Genomic DNA, 25,273 nt, shown 5'->3' on the forward strand with positions numbered 1-25,273 from the left:
CGGGAAAAATCTACACCAAAATGGCCGACTTCCTGTTGGGTTGAGGTCATGAGGTCAAGAGGCTTTTTTGCATATCTGGTTATAATACATATGTGTACCAAATTTTATCAACATCGGACAAAGTCAGTCAAATTCCCTATGGGGATTTTGAAAGTTTGTAGGGGGCGCTATTTCGCCATTTCGCGTCGACCATGTGCGACCACCCAAAAATATCGAATTTCGGATCAGGCCGGACGTCCGTGCAAAAGTATACGCATTTTCGCATTTGGGAAAGGGGCGAAATTGAGGCACGAAATGTCGGAAGAATAATAATAATAATAATAATAAACATTACAATTTCAATATAGCAATTTTTCCCCCTGGGTCTTCCATACCACATGATTACTTCACTACTTGATTACTTTGGGGTCACTTGCACTTTGGGGTCACTTGCACGTTGGGGCATGAACGAATTACAATAGGGCTTTCGCCGGGCGACTTGCAGTCGCCGCTCGGGCCCTAATAATAATAATAATTAAAGCCGCAAGCGGCGATGATCGGCCCTCGCTCTACCCATGCGACCGCGGGGGCCTGAGGCGTGCGGGGGCCGTGGCGCGAAGCGAGAATGGCGAAAAAGCGCTGCGGGAGCGGAAAAACGCAACGTGCGGTTCGTCCACTAGGTGGCGCTACGAAGGCAGAAGCGGGTAGCGGCGTTCAGGAGCTGACCGGGATCAAGCCCCTGACGTTTGATGTGAATCGGACAATGTAAATGTAAAACAGGTCACTTCCTGTTACCACCAGGGGGCGCATTTGTATGAATCCAGATGTGGGTAGGTGTGATCAGGGGCTGACCAGGATCACACATGTCAGGTTTGAAGTTAATCGGACAATGTAAATGTAAAACAGGTCACTTCCTGTTACCACCAGGGGGCGCATTTGTATGAACCCAGATGTGGGTAGGTGTGTTTAGGGGCAGTGGCTCATCAAATATGTAAAATTTGAAGTCGATCGGACAAGTTAAGTGTAAACCAGGTCACTTCCTGTTACCACCGGGGGGCGCATTGAGTAAAGTGGGCGTGCCATTCAGCGGAACGTTCAGGGTGGAGCCATCATCATCTTCAGCAAGTTTGAAGCTGATAGGATGAAGTATGTGGGCGTTAGAGCTGTTAGAAGGTGAAATGGCGAGGAAACATGATTTCGCCAAAAATTGGCAAGGCCGCAGAAGCCACGCCCTTTGACGTAGAGACCTATGGAGCACAAGGTTGGATCAGCATGGCATCTCGATAACCTGTAGGCAATTTGAAGTAGATCGGGCGAAATTAGTGGGAGGAGTTAAAGATTTTAATGTAAAAAATGGTCACTTCCTGTTACCACTGGGGGGCGCTTTGAGTAAAGTGAGATATTGATATATCGGGCGAATCAGTGACTCACCCCCATAATTTCCTTCAAGTTTGAAGTTGATAGGATAAAGCATGTGGGCGTGACAGCCAACCGAATGTTGGTGGTGTTCGAGCCTATGTTTGGCGCCCATTGGAAGCCACGCCCTTTGACGTATTGACCTACGGAGCACAAGCTGTACTCAGCTAGGTCTGAAGATGTTGTCTATCAAATTTGGAGCGTGTCGTGCGAACCGTTTCGGACGAGTTAATTTGGCGCCAAAAACGACCAATTCAAAATGGCCGACTTCCTGTTGACATTTCACCATGACATTAAGAGGCTTTTTTGTATATCTGGGTATGGTACATATGTGTACCGAATTTTGTAGGTCTACGCCAAAGTAAGCAAAATTGTCTATGGGACTTTTCAAAATTTGTAGGGGGCGCTATTTCGCCATGTCGCGTCGGACATGTGCGACCACCACATATATCGAATTTCGGATCAGGCCGGACGTCCGGGCAAAAGTTCACGCATTTTCGAAGTCGGGAAAGGGGCCAAATTGGGGCATTTAGGTGACGGAATAATAAGAATAATAATAAACAGCGCGATTTCAATAGGCCTTCGCCGGGCGAGTGCTACTCGCCGCTCGGGCCTAATAAACATTACAATTTCAATATAGCATTTTTCCCCGGGGGTCTTCCATACCACATGATTACTTCACTACTTGATTACTTTGGGGTCACTTGCACTTTGGGGTCACTTGCACGTTGGGGCATGAACGAATTTCAATAGGGCTTTCGCCAGGCGACTTGCAGTCGCCGCTCGGGCCCTAATAATAATAATAAACATTACAATATCTGGGGTTTTTGCTGCCAGGTCTATGCAGTACTTGAGTACTAGCTTGCTTACTTGTTGTTACTCGTCGGCTGGCACGTTGACTAATGTGCATGTCGAATAACAATAGGGACCTCCCTGGGTCGTTGACACAGGCTCGGGCCCTAATAATAAATTTTATTTGTAAAGCACTTTTCATAAAGTAATCTCAAAGTGCTACAGAAACCAAAAACAAAATAAACAAAAGACTAAGAGAAAAATCAGACACGATTAAAAAATGTTCTATTGAAGTGACCAATATCTGATTCTGCATTTACACCTGCTTTGTTTGACCCGTATGAGTAGATGTGTTAAAGGTTAAAATGAACATTTCTCGAAAAAAGTGGTAAAAATTATCAAATAAAAAAGAAAAAATCTAGAAAAAAGTGGTAAGATTTCTGAAAAAAAAAAAGCATGGAAATATTGTAGAGAAATTTCTGGAAAAAACGGGTACAATTTCTCCAAAAATGTTTAAACATTTCTAGAAAAAGTTGTCAAAATTTCAACAAAAAAAAATCTCAGAGACCCGCACCGCCCCCCCAGTCACTCACCCACCTCATCTAGCTAGGCAGCGACTACTGTGTTGGTGATAAACGGGCATAGGCTACTGCCTGTAATCACGGTAAAACCCGACCGGCTTGTTGAATCTCAGACCCAACACGGCCGGAGTCACGAGCATTAATTAATTAAATCACCAGACCGAGGTAAAAAAAACAAAAAAAAAACCAACGACAACACTGGTTTTGAGACAGTTAACAGTTAATCAAGTTGTTCATAAGCTGTGTGATCTGTAAATTAAATTTATGTTGAATGTTTGTCTTTTGGAGGACCACTTGACAAAAACAAGGGTTTTTTTGGTTTCTCCAGCACATTTGCTTTATCTACTGTATACTTTGTATGTCTTTTGTTGTTGTTGTTCCACTTTTTAATATGCTGTTTTATACATCTTTTATGTGCTAAATAAAAATACAAAACAATACAATGTGTGTGAGTGACTATGCGGAGCGAGTCCTGCTGCAGATTAGTCACTCTGCTGTGCTGTGAGGTGGTTAGTGGATAGTGGATGCAGTTGGATGCCCTCTACAGGATAAATAGCCTAATGTCGGGGGATCTTTTCAAAGGGGGGAACATTTTCAAAGTAAAACCAAGTCTTATTCCTTGCATTTTATTTCTGGATATATCGGCGACAATCGGTGAGTTTTGGCCGATTACCGATTATTCTCAAATAGGACGAATCTCCTTGTTGTTTACAACTACTTCCGGGTAGAAAACCAGCATTCGAATAGTGACGGACGAGAGTTTCGCTATCTAATTTTTCTAATGAATGAATGAATGAATGAATGAATATATCGCCGTTTAGACTAATCTGATGTTTGTAAAGTCTATAAAACCAATGATTGGACAAACATTACTATTTCTGTGTGCACATTTTTGTAATTAGTCATGGTTATCATAGATTAGCTGGGCTAACGGTTAGCTAGCTGTTTAACTTTAATAACTCGGTGACTCAATAAACGCTCCATGAAAAAATATTTTCTCCAGCGGATATCTGAGTTCCAACATGACTGAGCTAACTGGAGTAGTTTCATGTCGTGTCCCACAACGGGAGGGTTTTAACAGCTGACGTCCTGGTGTTAGCTTAGCTACCGTCAGCTTAGCTACCGTTAGCTTAGCTACCGTTAGCTTAGCTACCGTTAGCTGTCCCTGTCAGCTGAGCCACTGATGCTTTCTAGACACCGTGATTCCCTAAAACTGAATAAATACAACACATAGCAACACAAAACACACACACAGAAATAGTAATGTTTCTTCCATCATTTCAGATTTGTCTAAACGGTGATAGGGCGTGAAAAATATATAGCTAAACTCTCGTTCGTTACTACTGTTCTCATTCAAATTATGTGCTGGTTTTCTACCAGGAAGTAGAATGTAAACAACAAGGAGATTCGGTCAATAATCGACCGATTTAATCAGCGCTAAATCGGTCGGGCCCTAAAAGACAGACAGAGATGGAGACGGTGTGTGAGGTAACCCAGGTAACCATGGTAACCGAGGTGTACTGACCCTGTCGATGAGCGCCCGGACCGTGTCGCCGGTCAGAGAGTCTCCGGGTAGCGGCCACTCCTCCACCCGCAGCACCGGCACGCTGTGGCACATGGAGGCCATCTGCTTACTGCACACACACAAAGAGAAATGAGAAATTTTACCACTTTAACTCTTTTTTTAAAGACATTTTACCACTTTTTTCTAAAAAAAAATTTTGTTGTGAAATTTTACCATTTTTTTTCCGAGAATTTTGTAAAAAGTTTTTTTTGAGAAGTCTTACCACTTTTTCCGAGAAAATTTTAAACTTTTTTTTAAGAAATCTTACCACTTTTTTCTAGTTTTTTTTATTTATTTATTTTTTCGACAATTTTTACCACTTTTTCTAGAAACGTTTAAACATTTTTGGAGAAATTGTACCATTTTTTCCCAGGAATTTCTCTACAATATTTCCACGCCATTGACCCATTGACTAAAAAAAGTCACATTCTTCAGTCTCAGAATGAATATTTGTGTATTTCTGGTGTTTGCTTCAAAACTTTGCCCAGTGGGGGTCCGTGGTCTAATTCGTGTCAATTTAGGATTCCTTGATGTTAAAGGGATAGTTCACCCTAGAATGATATTTCGCTCATTATCTACTCACCCTCATGTTGACTAAGGGCTGGAAGAAGTTTCAGAGTCCACCGTCCCTTCTCTGAGTTACAGGGGGTCTTGGTGTAGCAGTGCATGTCCATATAACGGTTGCAAAGGGACACCAGAGCTCTTCGTAAAAAAACACACACAAAAAAACATCCAAATACCTCCATGCTGCTCGTATGTAATGTCCGTCTTGTGCTGAAGCCCCAAATTGCGTAATTGTCCCGAAAAAAATTAAATAAGTCTATATTTTAAGCTTGTTTGTAGCGGAAGCTTCTCGAAGCTCCTCTTCCTGGTCCGTCCAAATCTCGCGTGATTCGCAGTAACCGCACTGACGCCGGCGCAAATCACGCGAGATTTGGACGGACCAGGAAGAGGAGCTTCGAGAAGCTTCCGCTACAAACAAGCTTAAAATATAGACTTATTTAATTTTTTTCGGGACAATTACGCAATTTGGGGCTTCAGCACAAGACGGACATTACATACGAGCAGCATGGAGGTATTTGGATGTTTTTTTGTGTGTGTTTTTTTACGAAGAGCTCTGGTGTCCCTTTGCAACCGTTGCATTGAAATGCACTGCTACGCCAAGACCCCCTGTAACTCAGAGAAGGGACGGAGGACTCTGAAACTTCTTCCAGCCCTTAGTCAACATGAGGGTGAGTAGATAATGAGCGAAATATCATTCTAGGGTGAACTATCCCTTTAAAGAGTTTGAGAAGCACTGGTTTAGAGAGGTCAACACACACACACACACACGCACACACGCACACACGCACACACGCACACACGCACACACGCACACACGCACACACGCACACACACACACACACACACACACACACACACACACACACACACACACACACACACACACACACACACACACACACACACACACACACACACACACACACACACACACACACACACACAGAGTCAGATCAATGTACAGCATCAACATCATCTTCATCACCACCACCACCAACCACCACATCGTCATGGTGACAACATCTCAGCCAATCAAACGGGTCCTGTGAGCTCATTGGTTGCTGTGGGAGTTCTGTTGTTGGGAGGATTCTGACCAATAGGAATCAAGGACGAGACAGACGAACCAAAACACAGAAGAGACCCCCCCCCCTCCAGACACACCAGTCTGAGATCTGCATTAAATATGAACTTCATCCATCATTCATCTCTTTACTCGACAGCAGCGTGTGTGTGTGTTGTTGACCTCTCTAAACCAGTGGTTCTCAAACTCTTTAACATCAAGGATCCTAAATTGACACGAATTAGACCACGGACCCCCATTGGGCAAAGTGTTGAAGCAAATATTCATTCTAAGACTGAAGAATGTGACTTTTTTAAATCAATGTACGTTCAAATTAGGGCCAATGAAATTCCTGGAAAAAACTGGTGAAATTTCTCCAAAAATGTTTAAACATTTCTAGAAAAAGTGGTAAAAATTGTCAAAAGAAAAAAGTTTAAAGGGACAGCGAGGAGTTTTGGAAAAGCGAAGTGTTTCCACACTACATTTATGAGCCTCCGCACCGTGAAATTCTTTGACCAGCGCAAGACAGACTCATGTTTTCATTCATCAAGAATTAAAGTCAGAGGTTGGAAGACGATCACATACCGTCGTAGTTCCCACCATAAACGGAGATTCTGCGGCGTTATTCTCATGACTCGCCACGAAACCAAAAGTAAAGAAACGCTGGTCGGCTCGCCCAGCATTTCCACCACCACTAATAATAACAAAATAACCATAGAGACAAAACCATAGATTTATCTATAATATAAATGGAGCCATTAACAAGTGGTAACGTAGATTCATCCACATTAATATGAGACTTTTTTATTGTCGCGGAATTTTTCGTTCTGCCGCTGGAGAAACTCCTCGTTGTCCCTTTAAAAAAAAAAAAGTTAAACATTTTCTAGGAAAAAGTGGTAAAATTTCTCGAAAACAATTCTCGAAAAAAGTACAAAAAAAAATACTAATAAAAGTAAAAGTTGGAGACCCCCTTGAACCGTCTCAAGGAGCCCTGGGGGTCCCCGGACCTCACTTTGAGAACCACTGGTCTAAAGGAGCTTTATCATTAGCTTCATCTTATTGTTCCTCAGTGCTGACGTGGCGCCATCGTTTGTTACTGTCTGAGAAGAGTCTAAGGACTGAGACCTGTTCTGGAGAGTGTTACCTGGGTCTGGGCCGGGCCAGGATGGCTCTGTACAGGAGGCTGAAGGGCAGCGAGCGCGTGCGGCCCACAGACAGGATTATGGGATGGAGGGCGGCCAGGACGAAGCCCTGGGTGTAGTAGGGCTGCAGAGCCTGAGGCAGCTCGGACAGAGAGGACAGGAACTGGACGGTGGGACGGCTTCCTGTGGAGGAGGAAGGAGCGGGACAGGGAGGGGTTAATGGTTAATGAAGATGTGAAGATGTGTTCAAGGTCTGGAACAGTTACAGCAACAAAACATGATCACACCCAGCTTCATCTGGGCCTCAGAAGGACGAGAAGAAGAACTCAGAAAACACGTTTGACAACACAATCCTGTGTTTCTGGGGACACAAAACAGTGACGGACCGAGCTGTTTGTCTCTTTTACGTTGTGTTGTCAGTTTCTGATGAAGTTGTTTCCTGAATTTGCAGTATGTTTGTGTTTTTGTGTGTTTCTTTAAGCTGCAGTGAATTGATCCTTCAGGGCCACCGTACACTCTTCATCTCACAGTCACAACAACTGATGTGTGTTTTTCCTGTCTTATGAATTCTGTTGTTATGTCCTTTGTGTTCATTTTAATGGCTTTTAACACCTGGCCAGGAGGACTACAGTCTGAAACTAGCCGTTGGCTAACACTGGCTCCTTTACATTTTATTATGTCCATTAATGTGCACTGTCCTCCTTAAATAAAAATAAAATAAAAGAGATACTGATGAGCAGTTATGAAGAATCATCATCATCATCACCACTTCAGCCTCTCTGACCTCCGACCTCCACCTGTGGGTTAAGCTCCGCCTCCATCAGCTGTTTGTCGTCTGTTGACCTGGATAATAAAGTTTTATTTCTATTTGTCTGCACTCAGGAATAAAAGCATGCGATTGTTTGTGTTCAGGTTGAAATAAATGCAGCTGTTGAGCTTTTATCTGGATTTAAACTCAGAGAACACATTAACCCACATTCAGACTGTACTGTAACCTGTTCTGACCGTGACACAGCTGCTGTTTAAAGGCACAAGACAACAACAGGTAACAACAGGTAGGCTAACAACAGCTAAGGACAGTTAAAGGCCCAGTGTGTAAAATGGTGAGGGGACCGTGTTATCTCTAGCATTCAGATTCTAAATTGCAGCATGGAGCAATCAGGTGAAGATCGAAACCATTTTACGACATGTCTGCTGTTTCCTCCTCCTTCGTTCTCTGGCTGGCTGGATTTTCTGTTTCCGGGGTAACAACAGCTAACGACAGGTAAGAACAGGTAGGCTACAGTTAACAACAAACAACAACTAACAACTGGTAACAACAGCTAGCCTAACAGTAAGAACAGCTAATGACAGGTAGGCTAACAACAGCTAACAACTATTAAGTTAACAAGGTAACAACAGGTAGTAACATGTAGCTAACAGTAACAACAGATAACAGCAGCTAACTACAGCTAAGGGCAGAGGATGTTGTTATGATGCCATGTAAGCCCTTTGAGACAAACTGTAAAAACGGGCTATGCAAATAAAATTGCCTTGTCTTGCCTTGCCTAATGACAGGTAACAACAGATAACGACAAGTAACGTTAACAACAGATAACAACAGCTAATGACAGCTAACTACAGCTAATGACAACAGCTAACTACAAGTAACGTTAACAACAGATAACAGCAGCTAACTACAGCTAATGACAGGTAACAGCAGCTAACTACAGATAACGATAGGTAACAACAGCTAACTACAGCTAATGACAGGTAACAACAGCTAACTACAGATAACGATAGGTAACAACAGCTAACGACAACAACAGCTAAAGTAACAACAGCTAACAACAGGTAACCAAAGCTAACAGAGCCAACAGTAACAACAGCTAAAAGCAGGTAACAAAAGCTAACGACAACAACAGCTAAAGTAACAACAGCTAACGACAGGTAGCAGCAACTAAAACAGGTAACAACAGTTCAGCTAACAACAGGTGACAACATCTAACAACATTAGTTCAGCTAACAGCCAACAACAGCTAACAGCTAAAAACAGGCACCTTTAAACTGTCCTGCATGTGAATGCTTTCATTGATATTTAAATGTCATTTTTTTAGGTTTTAATGTGTAATTTGTTAAAGGAAAGTGCAACGCTATCATCATTATTATATTATATTATATTATATTATCTGTGAGTCGTGTGCACGTGTGCTGGACGCGGCCACTGAGCAGCTGAACCAGTCTCAGGCTGTTTCTCTTTTTTCTTCAGGCTCTGGCTGGAAATCATCGACCATCACCGCACTTCCTGTGTCCACAAAGAGTGGCTGTTCACAGAGAGGCCTGGACATGTGCCACACACACACACACACACACACACACACACACACACACACACACACACACACACGCACACACACACACACACACACATGCACACACACACACACACACACTCATGCAAAAAGTCCATTTAAAGTGTTTTAAATACACAAAATTGTGCATTTTGGATGCAGCAAGATTAGAAGAAAAATTGGCGACAGGGAATGAAAATGTGTGCCTGTGTTTTTTTTTTGTGTGTGTGGACATTCCTCACTACAACCCCCCACATTCTCACGAACAAACACCCCAGAGATCGGGGGGGAGGGGGGCCGAGCTGAGTGAATGTCTGGCTCTATATGAGGCTGCATGGGGAACCAGCAGAACCTCAGTGGGACCAGTAAAAAACCAGCAGCCTCCACTTTACTCACATTCCTGTGGGTCTGAACCCTCCGGTGCCCGAGGTGAGTTTAAATTTAACACCAGCTGCTGCAGCTGCACCATCGCAGGGTGGAGACATCGAACCACAGCTCACATGGATCTGTACATAGCTAATATGTATGGTGCAGCCAGGGCAGAGGCCACGCCCCCTTCACCTGGACAGGTGTTTTACAGCATGTTGTTCTACATCTACAGTGGCCCAGAAGGCTCACACTGCAAAAACTCAACATCTTTCCAAGAATATTTGTCTTGTTTCTTGTCAAAATGTCTCATTTCTAATCAAAACTAATCTCTTTCCACTTAAAATAAGACTCATCACCTAAAAATTAACTTGTTTTTAGATCATTTTCACTTGTTTCAAACTAATTTTCACTTGAAATAAGTAGAAAAATCTGCCAGTGAAAGCAAGTTTCACGTGCTTGTAATAAGAAAGAAAAACTTGCTCCACTATCAGATTTTTTTTCTACTTATTTCAAGTGAAAATCTGCTTGAAAGAAGTAAAAAGTGTCTAAAAACAAGCTACTTTTTAATGTGACGAGTCTTATTTTGAATATAATTTGATTAGTTTTGACTAGAAATAAGACAAATATTCTTGGTAAGATTTTGAGGTTTTGCAGTGTAACTCACTGCAACTTAGGGAAACACAAAGACACAACGTGCTACAAACTCAGAAACAACTTAATCAGAGTGACTCCCAACACAACAACAGTGTTTCTGGGGACACAATAAAGCGAGGGACCGGTCTGGGGGACACATTAAAGGACAGTTCCGGGCAAATTCAACTTCAATTCAACAATTTTCCTAACATTTTAGGTCTAACAGAAGGAATCTGAAGATTTTCAGTTTAATTGCTCCTGTTTTGCGGTAGTTGCGTCTGTCCCCGCATCGCCACGGCAGCGATGAATGGGAGCGGATTGAAGTTCTGCTGCTTAGGCTGTTTCCATCCCTCAAAGCCACAGACAGCGTCAGATGGAGACTCAAACATGCACCCAGAAGTTTATTTACTTCAAGCAAGCCGACATGTTTGTAAAACTAGATCTAATTCAAAGTCTGGCGGAGTCGAGACCCAAGTTGACGCTCGGTGTGTTAAGTGCAGTGGGAAGCTCCCGTTTGCGTCATAAACACAGGAATATCAACTCTTTACTTGCTTCAAGTAAATAAACTTCTGGGTGCATGTTTGAGTATTGCGTGTTTGATGTCTGTGGGAAAAAATATTTACTTCAAGCAAGTCTAGAGTTGATATTCCTGTGTTTATGACACAAACGGGAGCTTCCGACTGCACCTGAACACACCGAGCGTCAACTTGGGTCTCGACTCCGCCAGACTTTGAATTAGATCTAGTTTTACAAACATGTCGGCTTGTTGAAGTAAACAAACTTCTGGCTGCATGTTTGAGTCTCCATCTGACGCTGTCTGTGGCTTTGAGGGATGGAAACAGCCTAAACAGCAGAACTTCAATCCGCTCCCATTCATCGTTGCCGTGGCGATGCGGGGACAGACACAACTACCGCAAAACAGGAGACATTAAACTGAAAACCTTCAGATTCCTTCTTTTAGACCTAAAATGATAGGAACATACACCCCCGAGTTGAATTTGCCCGGAATTGTCCTTTAAAGCGAGGGACCGGTCTGGGACACGGCCAGTTTCCTAGCTGTTTTGGGACCAGACCTCCTCAGTCTCAGCAGTTTGACCCTCACAGGCCACTGTAGCAGCAGCTCCAGTCTCCCAGGACCATGACGTCATTCACACCTCCAACCACTGCTTTTGTTTTGGTCCTTTACCCCCCCTCCCCCTCCTCCTCCTCCCCCTCCTCCCCCCCCTCCTACTCCTCCTCCTCCCTCCTCCTCCTCCTCCTCCTCCTCCTCCTCCTCCTCCTCCCTCCTCCCCCTCCTCCTCCTCCCATCCTGCTGCCACTCGCCCTGTCAACCAGCACACTGAGGCCTCTGTTAGCGGAGAGGGGGGAGGAGGAGGAGGAGGAGGAGGAGGAGGAGGAGGACTCACAAAAGAGGGGGAAGAAGATGAAGAGGAAAGTGGGAACTGGCAGGGGGAGGGAGGGGGGGGGTGAGAGAGGTTGAGCAACAACTAGAGGCTGAGAAAATAACGGGAGCAGGAGGAGGAGGAGGAGGAGGAGGAGGAGGAGGTTCAGAGGTTACAAGATGGATTTTATGTAAACGTGTTTAAAGGTGTGAAAAGGAGAAAAACCGCCCGGCAACAAGAAGAAAAGAAAACAAGAGGAAACAGAGAGAGTCTGACACACAGCAGCTAGGAGGAGATCAACTGATCAACGATGATTTGCACTAAGTGGAGTTTGGATGAGTTTGGATTTTCTGTCGCTTTGGACGAAATACGGTAGAAAATAATTAAATAAATCTACTAATGTGATGAATATTTTGTCTATTTGAAATGATCAATCCTCAGCGGAGTGGGCGGTCCTTCATGTGAGAGTGGGCGGTCCTTTAATGTTTCTAGGACACATTTGGACCCGACTCAGCACCGTCTCACTAGGATTAATCCTCGGCCCGAAACCGACCAAAAGAAGAGGAAACAGAAGAAGCCGTCTTCGTCGTAGCGGCAGCGAACGGCGACTACGTTTTGATTCTTAAAGGGACATTGTGTAACCTCTCCTGTTATCTATTCACGAAAATCGATTATTTCGTTCAAAAGTCTGTTTTTGAGGATGGAGGAATGGAGCGTTACACTGATGCTGCATTCACCTGCATTCGGGCAGACAGCCGTCGCTAACAAACCAGATTTTAGTCATTTTAGTCACAGAAGTCCAGAGAAAGACGGTAAAACAATACGACATCGCCATGACAACATATTGTCACGTGTATTGTTTTGCCTCGTGCTGACGGACCACTTGTTTACATAGAGGCTTGTTTATGCCGTTACGTGCAGCGGTTGTCGTCCGTCTGCCCAATTTCACGTGAATGCAGCATGAAAAATACGATTGAGTTGCTTGTGATATACAACCACACCGCTAGATGGGAGGAATTCCTACACAATGCCTACCTTTAAAGGCAAAAAAGCCTCCCCTAAAAAATAAAATAAAATAAAATGACATGTTGAAATTGCCTATTTTAATAAAATTCAAATTGTGCGGAATATTTTCACCGGACATTTTGACCGGAGGAGTTAAAAAATACCGGACTTCAGCAGATTTTACCCGTCAAAGTCCAGTAGTTACCAGATAACGGAAACCCATGAGTCTGAGTCTCTGCATCACGCATCTGCATATGCATCCTTCTTGCTAACATTTCCATATTTCGCACATTCTGTGTCATAAACTGTAAACTGTTTTTTTGTATGCAACAACATCTATTGCACGTCTGTCCGTCCTGGGTGAGGGATCCCTCCTCTGTTGCTCACCCTGAGGTTTCTCCAATTTTTCCCTGTTAAAAGGGTTTTCTATGGAGTTTTTCCTCAGTCGATGTGAGGGTCTAAGGGCAGAGGATGTTGTTATGATGGGATGTAAAGCCCTTTGAGACAAACTGTAAAAACGGTAGGGCTGGGACGATATGCTTTTCTCCCGATTCGATTCTTCTACGATTTTTTGGATGGCGATTCGATTCAAATTGCGATTCTACGATATTGCCGATTCTCTCGATTTTTAGTCTTTAGCATTTTTAACATTTATCTGCACACAAATACTGTAGGAGCCTATAAATTAACATACTCCATTATAAAGTGAACTTAAACCCTTTTCAAAACCTGTACTCTCTGTATGTAAAAAAGGCTAACAAATGCACATTGTACAATCTTAAAAAAAATGTTAAAAAATTCAAAAAAAAAAAAAAATTTTCAAATTACTTTTTTTTTAAATCGATTTTTGAAAAAAAAATCGATTTAAAAATCGTCCAAAAAGATATTGCGATATATATGTGAATCGATTTTTTCTCCCACCCCTAAAAAAACGGGCTATACAAATAAAATTGCCTTGCCTTGCTATCCTTCTCACCTGAAGCTGAACACCTGAGCCCAGGTTTTATGTGGTGAATCATCTCCATGTATCTGAGCTCATACTGATTAAATCAGGTCTTTAACTCTCTAACGACCGTGATCTGCCTGTTAACGAGGCTCAGCAGCAGATGATGGACAGCCGGTCTCTCAGCCTGGTCTGGTTCTGCCTCCGACCTTCAAAGCTCCTCTGAACAGAATCATCACAACACCGACGTTAATCTGGATTATCCTCCATTATGTTCAGATCAGACCCAGATTAGAGGAGGACGCACTCATCCCTGGACATGAACGATGGAGAGAACAGAGCAGAGCAGACCTCCATCCCTCCATCCCTCCATCCCTCCATCCATCCATCCCAGCGACCACCGCACGTCACTTCAGGTTAATAATCTCTGATCTCTGTGCTCCAGTTTGCTCTGATGGGCCGTCGCTGCCTTCCCATCATGCACTTCTGAGCCGACTGCATGAAACACAGAGACGCCCAGACCTCCATCATTGTTTCATTGACTCATTAAAGAGGAACTCTGCAAGATTTTCACCTCAAAGCCCCAGTGTGTAACTTATTTGTCTTTTTATCAGCATAAATCAAACATGTCTTTCATAAATCCGTATTTCACTGAAGGTGAATCACAGCTGCATCCAAAGTAAAGCTTTCTGGTTCCTTAGAATGAGTTGTTACAAGTCGTTATAAATACATAAGTGGGCGACGCACCGAACCGAGGCTATGGGCAGAAACTTGTGCCACCAGAAACTGAATTTGAATCATTCATATTTGAATTTGAATTGCTGAACTTGAATAATTGAATTGAAAATTTGAATTTGAATCACATAATTTGAAATTGTATTGTTTAATTTTAATCATTGCATTGAAAAACTGTATCTGAATAGTATAATTTGAAATTGAAAGCCTATGAAATTTGATCCTCACTGAAAATACAACTCTCACAATTCAAATTCAGTTTTCAAAATTCAGATTCAAAATTTCAAAATTCAAATTCAAATTCAAATTCAAATTCAAATTTGGCACCAGAGTTGAACCAGTTAAGCACGGCTACAGTCTCTACGAGCTCAGATAGATCCATGGCTCAGATACACAGGCGAGGAATCCTGTGTATCTGAGCTCGATTGCTCTTCCTTCATCCTTCAAGTACCCGGATGTCTGTCACAATAAAACTGAGTTTGAATTTGAATTTGAATTTGAATTTTGAAATTTTGAATCTGAATTTTGAAAACTGAATTTGAATTGTGAGAGTTGTATTTTCAGTGAGGATCAAATTTCATTGGCTTTCAATTTCAAATTATACTATTCAGATACAGTTTTTCAATGCAAAGATTAAAATTAAACAATACAATTTCAAATTATATGATTCAAATTCAAATTTTCAATTCAATTATTCAAGTTCAGCAATTCAAATTCAAATATGAATGATTCAAATTCAGTTTCTGGTGGCACATATTTCTGCCCATACGAGGCGGCCATGTTGCATCGCGACCGTAGGTAACCACGGAAACGGCCTGTTAAAACTGTCACCACTGTGTAGTGTGAGGAAGGACGGAGGCACCGGTGTTGCATTCAGGTGCAGTCGGGCAGACGGCCGTCGGCAAACCAACCGGATGTCATTTTACTCCACCAGAGAAAGACGGTAAAACAATACCACATCACCATGACAACATGTTGTCAGGCCTGTATTGTTTTGCCTCGTGCTGGCGGACCACTTGTTTATCCTGTTACATGCAGCGTCTGTTGTCTGTCTGACGTCTGCCCCATTTCACCTGAATGCAACATCAAGAATACGTTCATTAGTTGATGTTAGTTTATTCTACTATATTATTATTAATTTACTGATTTATCTTTTTTTGTTTGTTTGTTTGTTTGTTTGTTTTCTATTTTTGAGATCCTCATTTGGAAAGCATCAGTTTGGATATATGTTTGTTTATCTTATTGTTTGTTTATTTTATTGTTTGTTATTTACTTTGGAATATATAGCTACTTGAAAAAAAAAAAAAAAAAAATGCAAGGTACAATTAAGAAAATGAAATGAAATGATTATGACTATGTTTGTGAAGGTGAGAAACCTTGCAATAAAGTATTAAAAAAAAAAAAAGAATACGTTCAGATATGCAACCGCACCGCTAGATGGGGGGAATTCCTACATACTATACCTTTAAATACCCTTTCACACCGGGGACGAGACGACTAAAGGAGCACAATTGCAAAAATATTTGGTGGCAAATGTTTCACGACAGATGCAACAATTATAAACCAAAGTTTCTCTTTGCGTCGGGTGGTTCCTCTCCTCCACTCCTCCCAAAACATATCGACGCTCCATGGATTGATTTCTCACCGGCTTCGTTGAAAAAACAAATGCACATGGAGGAGAGGAGGGTTAGAGACACAAACCACGTTTCCATCCACTTTGCAAATCGAATTGTCTAAATATCGATAAAAAATATGAATGTGAATAATGTTGATTCAAGTGCCTTTCCAACCTTTAAATTGAATAAAAAGCAGTGTAATGTAGAGGCTACAGTCCTCAACGTAGGCATCCCCGGTTCGAATCCCGCATCGGGCAGACCTTTCCTGCATGTCATTCCCCCTCTCTCTGCCTCCCCCTTTCCTGTCTATCTCACTATGTACTATCAAATAAAGGCAAAAAATATACTTAAAAAAAAGAGTATCATACCAAAAAAAACAAAAAAAATTGAATAAAAAGCTGTGCGTAGAGGAATAGGAACAGTTTCCATCAGAATTTGTTGCATTAACTTTGTATCAATCAAGAGAAAATCTGATGAGATCGACCGCATTAACATTTTATCGATATCCACAATATTTAATCAAATTTTTAGACATAACATTTGTAATTCGATAATACTTAATGTGAATAAAAACGTGTGGATGGAAACATGGTCACAGAGGAGGAGAGAGTTCAGGTTTAAAACATCCTGACACATGAACCTGATGAGTCTTCATTTACAGTGTGTTGTGACCTTAGTGCAGCACTGACCCTCGTGAGCCACCGTACACACAGACACACACACACACAGACACACACACACACACACACACACAGCTCAGACATCAGCTGCTCTGATTTGTTTCCTTTGGCTCCAGACCAACGTCCAGTCTCCTCTGAGCCGGAGGAAACCAGGCCGACTGACTGTGTGTGTGTGTGTGTGTGTGTGTGTGTGTGTGTGTGTGTGTGTGTGTGTGTGTGTGTGTGTGTGTTTCTATATTCGCTCCCAGTGTGAAGGCGAGGACGGGAGTGAGAGTTGAGGGTGTGACAGTGACAGAGAGTGTCCCAGAAAAGGTTTGAAGGAGGAGGAGGAAGAGGAGGAAGAGGAGGAGGTGAGAGGAGGAAGAGGAGGTAGAAGAAGAGAAAGAGGAAGAGGAGGGGGAGGTGAGAGGAGGAAGAAGAGGAGGAAGAGGAGGTGAGAGGAGGAAGAGGAGGAGGTGAGAGGAAGAGGAGGAGGAGGAGGTGAGAGGAGGAAGAGGAGGAAGAGGAGGAGGAAGAGGAGGTGAGAGGAGGAAGAGGAGGAAGAAAAAGAGGAAGAGGAGGGGGAGGAGGAGGGGGGGGAGGAAGAGGAGGAGGAGGAAGAGGAGGAGGAGGTGAGAGAGAGGAGGAAGAAGAGGAGGAGGAGGAAGAGGAGGAGGAGGAGGAAGAGGAGGAGGAGGTGAGAGGAGGAAGAGGAGGAGGAGGAGGAAGAGGAGGAGGAGGTGAGAGGAGGGAGGAGGAAGAGGAGGGAGGAGGAAGAGGAGGAGGAAGAGGAGGTGAGAGGAGGAAGAAGAGGAAGCGGAGGAGGAGGAAGAGGAGGAGGTGAGAGGAGGAAGAAGAGGAGGAAGAGGAGGAGGTGAGAGGAGGAAGAAGAGGAGGAAGAGGAGGAGGTGAGAGGAGGAAGAGGAGGAGGAGGAAGAAGAGGAGGTGAGAGGAGGAAGAGGTGAGAGGAGGAAGAAGAGGAAGAAGAGGAGGAGGTGAGAGGAGGAAGAGGAGGAGGAGGAGGAAGAAGAGGAGGTGAGAGGAGGAAGAGGAGGTGAGAGGAGGAGGAGGAGGAGGAGGAGGAAGAGGAGGAAGAGGAGGTGAGAGGAGGAGGAGGAGGAAGAGGAGGAGGAGGAGGAAGAGGAGGAGGAGGAGGAAGAGGAGGAGGAGGAGGAGGAAGAAGAGGAAGCGGAGGAGGAGGAAGAGGAGGAGGAGGTGAGAGGAGGGAGGAGGAAGAGGAGGAGGAAGAGGAGGTGAGAGGAGGAAGAAGAGGAGGAAGAGGAGGAGGAAGAGGAGGAGGTGAGAGGAGGAAGAAGAGGAGGAAGAGGAGGAGGTGAGAGGAGGAAGAGGAGGAGGAGGAAGAAGAGGAGGTGAGAGGAGGAAGAGGTGAGAGGAGGAAGAAGAGGAAGAAGAGGAGGAGGTGAGAGGAGGAAGAGGAGGTGAGAGGAGGAGGAGGTGAGAGGAGGAAGAGGAGGAAGAGGAGGTGAGAGGAGGAGGAGGTGAGAGGAGGAAGAGGAGGAGGAGGTGAGAGGAGGAAGAGGAGGAGGAGGAGGAGGAGGAAGAGGAGGAGGAGGAGGAGGAAGAAGAAGAGGAGGAAGAGGAGGAGGAGGAGGAGGAGGAGGTGAGAGGAGGAAGAGGAGGAGGAGGAGGAAGAAGAAGAGGAAGAGGAGGAGGAGGAGGAAGAGGAGGAGGTGAGAGGAGGAAGAGGAGGAGGAGGAGGAGGAGGAAGAAGAAGAGGAAGAGGAGGAAGAGGAGGAGGAGGAGGAGGTGAGAGGAGGAAGAGGAGGAGGAGGAGGAAGAAGAAGAGGAAGAGGAGGAGGAGGAGGAAGAGGAGGAGGTGAGAGGAGGAAGAGGAGGAGGAGGAGGAGGAGGAAGAAGAAGAGGAGGTGAGAGGAGGAAGAGGAGGAGGAGGAGGAGGAGGAAGAGGAGGAGGAAGAGGAGGTGAGAGGAAGAGGAAGAGGAGGAGGAAGAAGAGGAGGAAGAAGAGGAGGAAGAAGAGGAGGAAGAGGAGGAGGACACTCGTCCAATCAGATGTCCTTGTTGAGCTGTAACCGTAGCAACGCCCCCCTCCCTGTACCTGCAGCAGCAGCTCTGTTACCTGTCGACCAGGTGTTGTTACCTTAACGACCCACTGTCCCTGAACGCCTCACGGCCACACGCTGCACCTGAACACACCTGACCACTGGTCACCATGACCACCGGGTCACCTGGTCACCATGACCACCGGGTCACCTGACCTGCAGGACCAGAGCCAATCAGCTGTCCAGGTGATCAATAACCTCCAGCAGCACAGTATCAGTTATTGATCAACGACACCTTCACAACCTGTTTCAGATTCAACACTCTTCATCTATTTTTATGTCGCTTCACAGTTTGAACTTTTAATTAAAAAAAACTACACAGAATGTCCCTTTAAAGGAAACGATCATCAATAAATTGATCCGTGATAAAACTGATCACTATGACAGACGAATAAACACCTCAACACCATCTCTTTATTTCATTTATCTTTCTACTAAATCATTAACCCTCTATGGTACCATGTTGCCCTCAGGCAGCAACATACCAATTTTTGTCCTGTCACATCTCCACAATTCATCCTATTTAATGCTGTAATACTTTAAAAAAGAGAGGAGACCTTAGAGAACCAATAACAATGTTTTAATTTATCACATGACTTTCAAGAAGCCACTGAAACCCTTTTTTACAGACTTTTTCAAAGGAAACAGGTTTGCCATTTTGCTCCACTAAAACGGTCTGAAAACATACAGTAACTTCCTGGCTCTTTTTCATCTGGAAAAAAAAAAAATTTACACTAATAGATTAGTAAAGTTTAATTTTTAATAGTTCCATGCAATTTATTTACTTATTAAATAATGGAAACTTGTTAAAATGCACCTGTTGCCCGAAAGCAACAACGTACCATTATAGAAAATTGCAACGTTGCCTTGAGGCGACAGTGGACCATTATGGAATCAATATTGCATTATGAGACTATGGTAGTGTGTGTTTACGTGTAAATATAATGTTCAAAAACATATAATTCATCATAATTTTGTTTTTTATCCTTAATAAATTTGATTTTGGATGTAGTAAAGTAAACATCAGGCTATTATGATGATGATGAGGAAGATGAGGATGAGGCCAGTGGAGGTGAAAGTCTACAGAGACTGGTCGGTGTTTCTAATACAGTAGATGATGAACCGTAATGGTACAATGTTGCCTACAGGAAACAAAAACAAAAACTTCCAAAAATAAATAATTTTTAAAAATGTCTTTAGATTATGTTTATTTAGTCTATTTTGAGACATAAAAACACTCCAAACATTTTTTTCCCCACTGGCATCATGATGCAGCGTAGCTACCATAGAGGGTTAAACCATGTGAGTATGAACACAGATCCTTTCACAGTGAGAGTGTGTATGTATGTGTGTGTGTGTGTGTGTGTGTGTGTGTGTGTGTGTGTGTGTGTGTGTGTGTGTCAGCATCACCAGTCAGCATGTGACAGTGTGTGTGTGTGTCTGCCAGCTCATGGAGCTTCACACACACCGAGCCAGCAGACAGCAGGCTGCACAGTTACACACATTTAACCATTTACTCACATGATGGTGTTTTTACCTCTTTTAAAGGAATAGTTCACCAAAAAATGAAATGAATACTACTACTATGTGACAGTGCACCCCAGGCAGATCCAACCCAGGACTGTTTAGGCTGTAAAAAAATGTCCTAAATGACGTTGTTTCCAGTAAACTCTGGACTATATCCCGGAGTATTCATCGGCATGAGGGTGAATTTCATTTTTTGGTGAACTATTCCTTTAAGAAGAGCCCTCTCTCTCACACACACACACAGCTGTGCAGAGCGAATGGAGCAGATCAGTGCTGCATGTTTGTTTCCATCAGATCAGTTTTCTCACCACATGTGACTGTAAATCAACACACACACACACACACACACACACACACACTCTGTTCTCACAAAACTCAGCAAATTTACTGGTTTAAAGGGATAGTTCAACATTTTATGTGCAAATTGGCCCATTGCCATAATCCCTATAGTCATAGCAGTAGGTTTGTTACCTTTAATTGTCGGTGCAAGCTATTTTTAGAACGGCGGAGCAGAGCCGTGAGCTGCTCAGAGCTACGCTACGGAGGCTCATTATGGGATTTCTTGGTTTCCCTCATCAAACTCATCAAATACACAATCCAACAACTCCACAACGCTCTGGTGGACAAGTTGTGAGCTGCACATTCACCACGCTATGAGATAATAACACAACGTTACCACACAGAGTTGTTTTAGAGGGAAATTCATGCAAAACCACTGATGCGTGTTGCCTTCAGGGACAGTTTTTCATCAACAGTCTCTGAATTTCCCTCTACAACAACTCTGTGTGGTAACGTTGTGTTATTATCTCATAGCGTGGTGAATGTGCAGGTCACAACTTGTCCACCAGAGCGTTGTGGAGTTGTTGGATTGTGTATTTGATGAGTTTGATGAGTTTGAAACCAAGAAATCCCATAATGAGCCTCTGTAGCGTAGCTCTGAGCAGCTCACGGCTCTGCTCCGCCGTTCTAAAAACAGCTTGCACCGACAATTAAAGGTGACGAACCTACTGCTATGACTATAGGGATTATAGCAATGGGCCAATTTGACAAAATGTTAAACTATCCCTTTAAGTTAGTAGATCAAAACTTTACTCCACACTCTGTCTGAGGTAGTGAAGCTCCGACATCCCATAATTTAGACTGGAGGAAACAGGCTGTTGCTGCTGTTTACACACTCAGCTCCATTCACAACCTAATCACCACTTCCTGCCAAATAGGTCAGAGTCTGAACGGCCAATCAGAGCGGAGGATTAAACGGCGAGGAGCTGCAGATCATCACACACACGCACACACACACACACACACACACACACACACACACACACACACACACACACACACACACACACACACACACACACACACAGATCACACACTCATCACAGCAGGTGGAGCGTTTTAGGACCTATTACATTCTTCTGTATGCATACCACATGAAAACCAGTGTGTGTGTGTGTGTGTGTGTGTGTGTGTGTGTGTGTGTGTGTGTGTGCATGGGTGTGTGTGTGTGTGTGTGTGTGTGTGTGTGTGTGTGTGTGTGTGTGTGTGTGTGTGTGTGTGTGTGTGTGTGTGTAGAGGAGGGAAGGAGGAGGGCGGCTCGTGGAAAAAACCTCATGTGACCTATTTCTAGTGGAGCTGAATGAAGAGCTGTGTTGCTAGGAAAAGACCAGTTAGATGCTGTAATGTCTCTCACACACACACACACACACACACACACACACATATATACACACACACACATATACACACACACACACGCACACACACACACACACACGTTAAGATTAAAGAGTGAAAGGTAAAAAGCCTGAACGTGTTTACAGCTCCGACTCGTCTGTGAGCACAATCAGGTTTATTGCAGTTTAACAAACAGCTCCTGTGGGAACAGACAAGTGTGTGTGTGTGTGTGTGTGTGTGTGTGTGTTAAGAGACAAAAACAGACACTCTGAGGTCTTGTTAAAACTGTCTGATGATCATTCTCATCATGCAACAAGCTACAGATACAGTATTGATTATTTGATTGATTGATAGATTGATTGGCAGACTCACTGTATCTCCCACTTGATCAATTATCTGCTGATAAAAATCTCTTTGAAGCAAATTAAGTGGCAAATATAAAAGAAGGAAGGAACGACTTTAAATGTCAGATTATTTGATTCATTATGAGATAGATAGGACAACATTTTTGAAGCAAACACCGGTAAGATTTCGTAAAGAAAATTGGAAAAAATGTGGTAAAATTTCTCAAAAAATTATAGAAAAATGTGCCAAAATGTCTCTCTCTCAAAAAAAAGGGGGGCAAACAATAATACAAAAAGGGATAACATTTCTCAAAAAAAAAAGAAACATTGAGAAGAAAAAGTGGTAACATTTCTGGAAGAAAAAGGCTAAAAAAAATCTAAGAAAAAGTGGTAAAATTTCTCAAAAACATTTTAGAAAAATGTGGCAAAATTTCTCTCTCAAAAAAGGGGCAAACAATAACACAAAAAGGGGTACAATTTCTTGATAAAAATAATAAAAAGTTAAAAAAAAAAAAGAAAAATTGAGAAGAAACTGGTAAAATCTCTCAAAAAAAGTTTTTAAAAAATCTAAGAAAAAGTGGTAACATTTCAAGAAAAATGTGGCCAGATTTCTCTCTCAAAAAAGGGGCAAACAATAATACAAAAAGGGGTACAATTTCTTGAAAAAAAAAAAGTAAAAAAGAAAAATTGAGAAGAAACTGGTAAAATCTCTCAAAAAAGTGTGTGTGTGTGTGTGTGTTAAGAGACAAAAACAGACACTCTGAGGTCTTGTTAAAACCGTCTGATGATCATTCTCATCATGCAACAAGCTACAGATACAGTATTGATTGATTGATTGATTGGCAGACTCACTGTATCTCCCACTTGATCAATTAACTGCTGATAAAAATCTCTTTGAAGCAAATTAAGTGACAAATGTAAAAGACAACTCTCCACTGACAGAGGAGGGGAAGACTTTAAATGTCAGATTATTTGATTTATTATGAGATAGGACACTAAATCAATCAATCAATCAATCAATCAATCAATCAATTGATCATCTATGTAGCTGTCTCTTATTCTATATCCATTTACACACTTTGACTGTAACATTTATTCTGGAAATAGAACAATGAGACGGTCTGAAGCTAAAATAACTGACATAGAGGCATCAAAGCAACTTGGACCATTCACTGATTGATTGATCAACTGATTGATTGATTGACTGATTGGTTGAGTGATTTGTCAGTTGTTGAATGACTGGTGGATGCAGCTCCAGGTGAATCTGATCAACGTAACAAAGTGAAAGTGTGGTTTGGTTCGGAGCTGCAACAATTGGCTACTAGACTAGTTGATTAATTGATGAGTTGATCAACAGATAATCAATCAGATGTGTTGTATTGATCAGTTTCTTTCAGACATAAACAGCAGAGTGTGTGATGTTTCTCTCCAACACACAGGAGAATAAACTTTATGTCTCTGGTTGTTTAATTAAGTAAATCTCACACTGTCACCGACACTTTCTCCATGTGCAGACAATAATAAACCAATCGATAATCGCTTCCTGACACCATCAGTGTCAGTGGTGTAGTCTAATGTTTTGTAGTGTGTAAACTGCTTTTTAGGTGGTAAACTGTACATACTTGTATCTAGACCGGTGGTTCTCAAACTTTTTCACATCAAGGACCCCAAAATTGACACAAATTAGACCACGGACCCCCATTGGACAACATTTTTGAATTTTTTTTTTTTTTTTTAGAAAAAATGTGGTAAAATTTCTCAAAAAATTATAGAAAAATGTGGCAAAATTTCTCTCTCAAAAAAAGGGGTAAACAATAATACAAAAAGGGGTAAAATTTCTTGATAAAAATAATAAAAAGTGAAAAAGAAAAATTGAGAAGAAACTGGTAAAATTTAAAAAAGTGATAAAAATTTCTGGAATTTAAAAAAAAAAAACTAAGAAAAAGTGGTAAAATTTCTCAAAAGAATTATAGAAAAATGTGGCAAAACATTTTCTCTCAAAAAAAGGGGCAAACAATAATACAAAAAGGGGTAGCCTACAATTTCTTGAAAAGAAAAAAAGTTAAAAAAAAAAAAAAAAAAAAAAAAATTGAGGAGAGACTGGTAAAAAATTTTAAGAAAAAGTGGAAAAATTTCAAGAAAAAGTTGTGGACCCCCTTGAACCCTGTCATCCCTCCCACTTTGAGAACCATTGGCATTTACTTTAGTTAGATAGTTTTGTTGTACTGGCTATACTGAAGTATTTATGCATTTTCAGTGGGAAATGCTGAGTAGTAGTAGTATTGTACCGACTCACCCTCCAGGCTGAAGTCCAGCAGCACGTACTCCAGCGCGGTGTCGGTCTTGGTCTCCACCTGCGGTCTCTTCAGGGTGGAGTAGATCTTCCCGGGGCTGCTGTCCTCCGGGTCCTCCAGCTTCCTCAGGCCGCAGCCCATGACGTCTGAGGCGGGTCGAGGCGCTGGCTCTGCCCGCTGTGGAGGGAAGGAGAGGACCAGAGAACCAGAGAACCAGAGGAGCTACAGGCTGTAGACAGGCGGACTGAACCTCACTGAGCCGCGGCTTTACAACTTTAACAGGTCCGCTGCTGCTCCATCCCGCCTCCCTCCTCCTCCTCCGGTAATAATCCCCTTAAAACAGAGAGACTGAAGAGATTTAAGAAGGAGGTCAAAGGTGAAACAAACCGCGGAAACACACCGGGAGGAGCGACACAACAGGCGGACAGCGGAGGAGAAGTGTCCCGCTGGAGAGGCTGCAGGTCCGGAGCGTGGAGAGGAGGAGGAGGAGGAGGAGCTGCTGCCTCCCTGGAGGAAACCAGTCCTCCACTGTCAAGCTCACCGACACTACACCACTTCCGGTGGAAACTTCAAAATAAAA

The 25,273-nt window shown here is 42.8% G+C and overlaps 1 protein-coding gene across 1 annotated transcript in view; it reads right to left on the bottom strand.

Annotated features, from left to right (window-relative positions):
* rftn2 (raftlin family member 2) overlaps window positions 1-24,899 on the bottom strand; it is a 172,773-nt gene extending 147,874 nt beyond the window's left edge. Inside the window, exons 1-3 of the mRNA XM_085765130.1 lie at window positions 24,696-24,899; window positions 7,101-7,281; window positions 4,294-4,402 (exon numbers count right to left, since the gene is read on the bottom strand). Coding sequence (XP_085621256.1) covers window positions 4,294-4,402; window positions 7,101-7,281; window positions 24,696-24,834 — 429 coding nt within the window. The 5' untranslated portion in view covers window positions 24,835-24,899. The remainder of the gene's footprint in view (window positions 1-4,293; window positions 4,403-7,100; window positions 7,282-24,695) is intronic.
* Between the last annotated feature and the right edge of the window lie 374 nt (window positions 24,900-25,273).

Source organism: Trachurus japonicus, chromosome 21, assembly GCF_045865225.1.
Source record: "Trachurus japonicus isolate A0001 chromosome 21, Traja_1.0".
NCBI classification, from domain to species: Eukaryota; Metazoa; Chordata; class Actinopteri; order Carangiformes; family Carangidae; genus Trachurus; species Trachurus japonicus.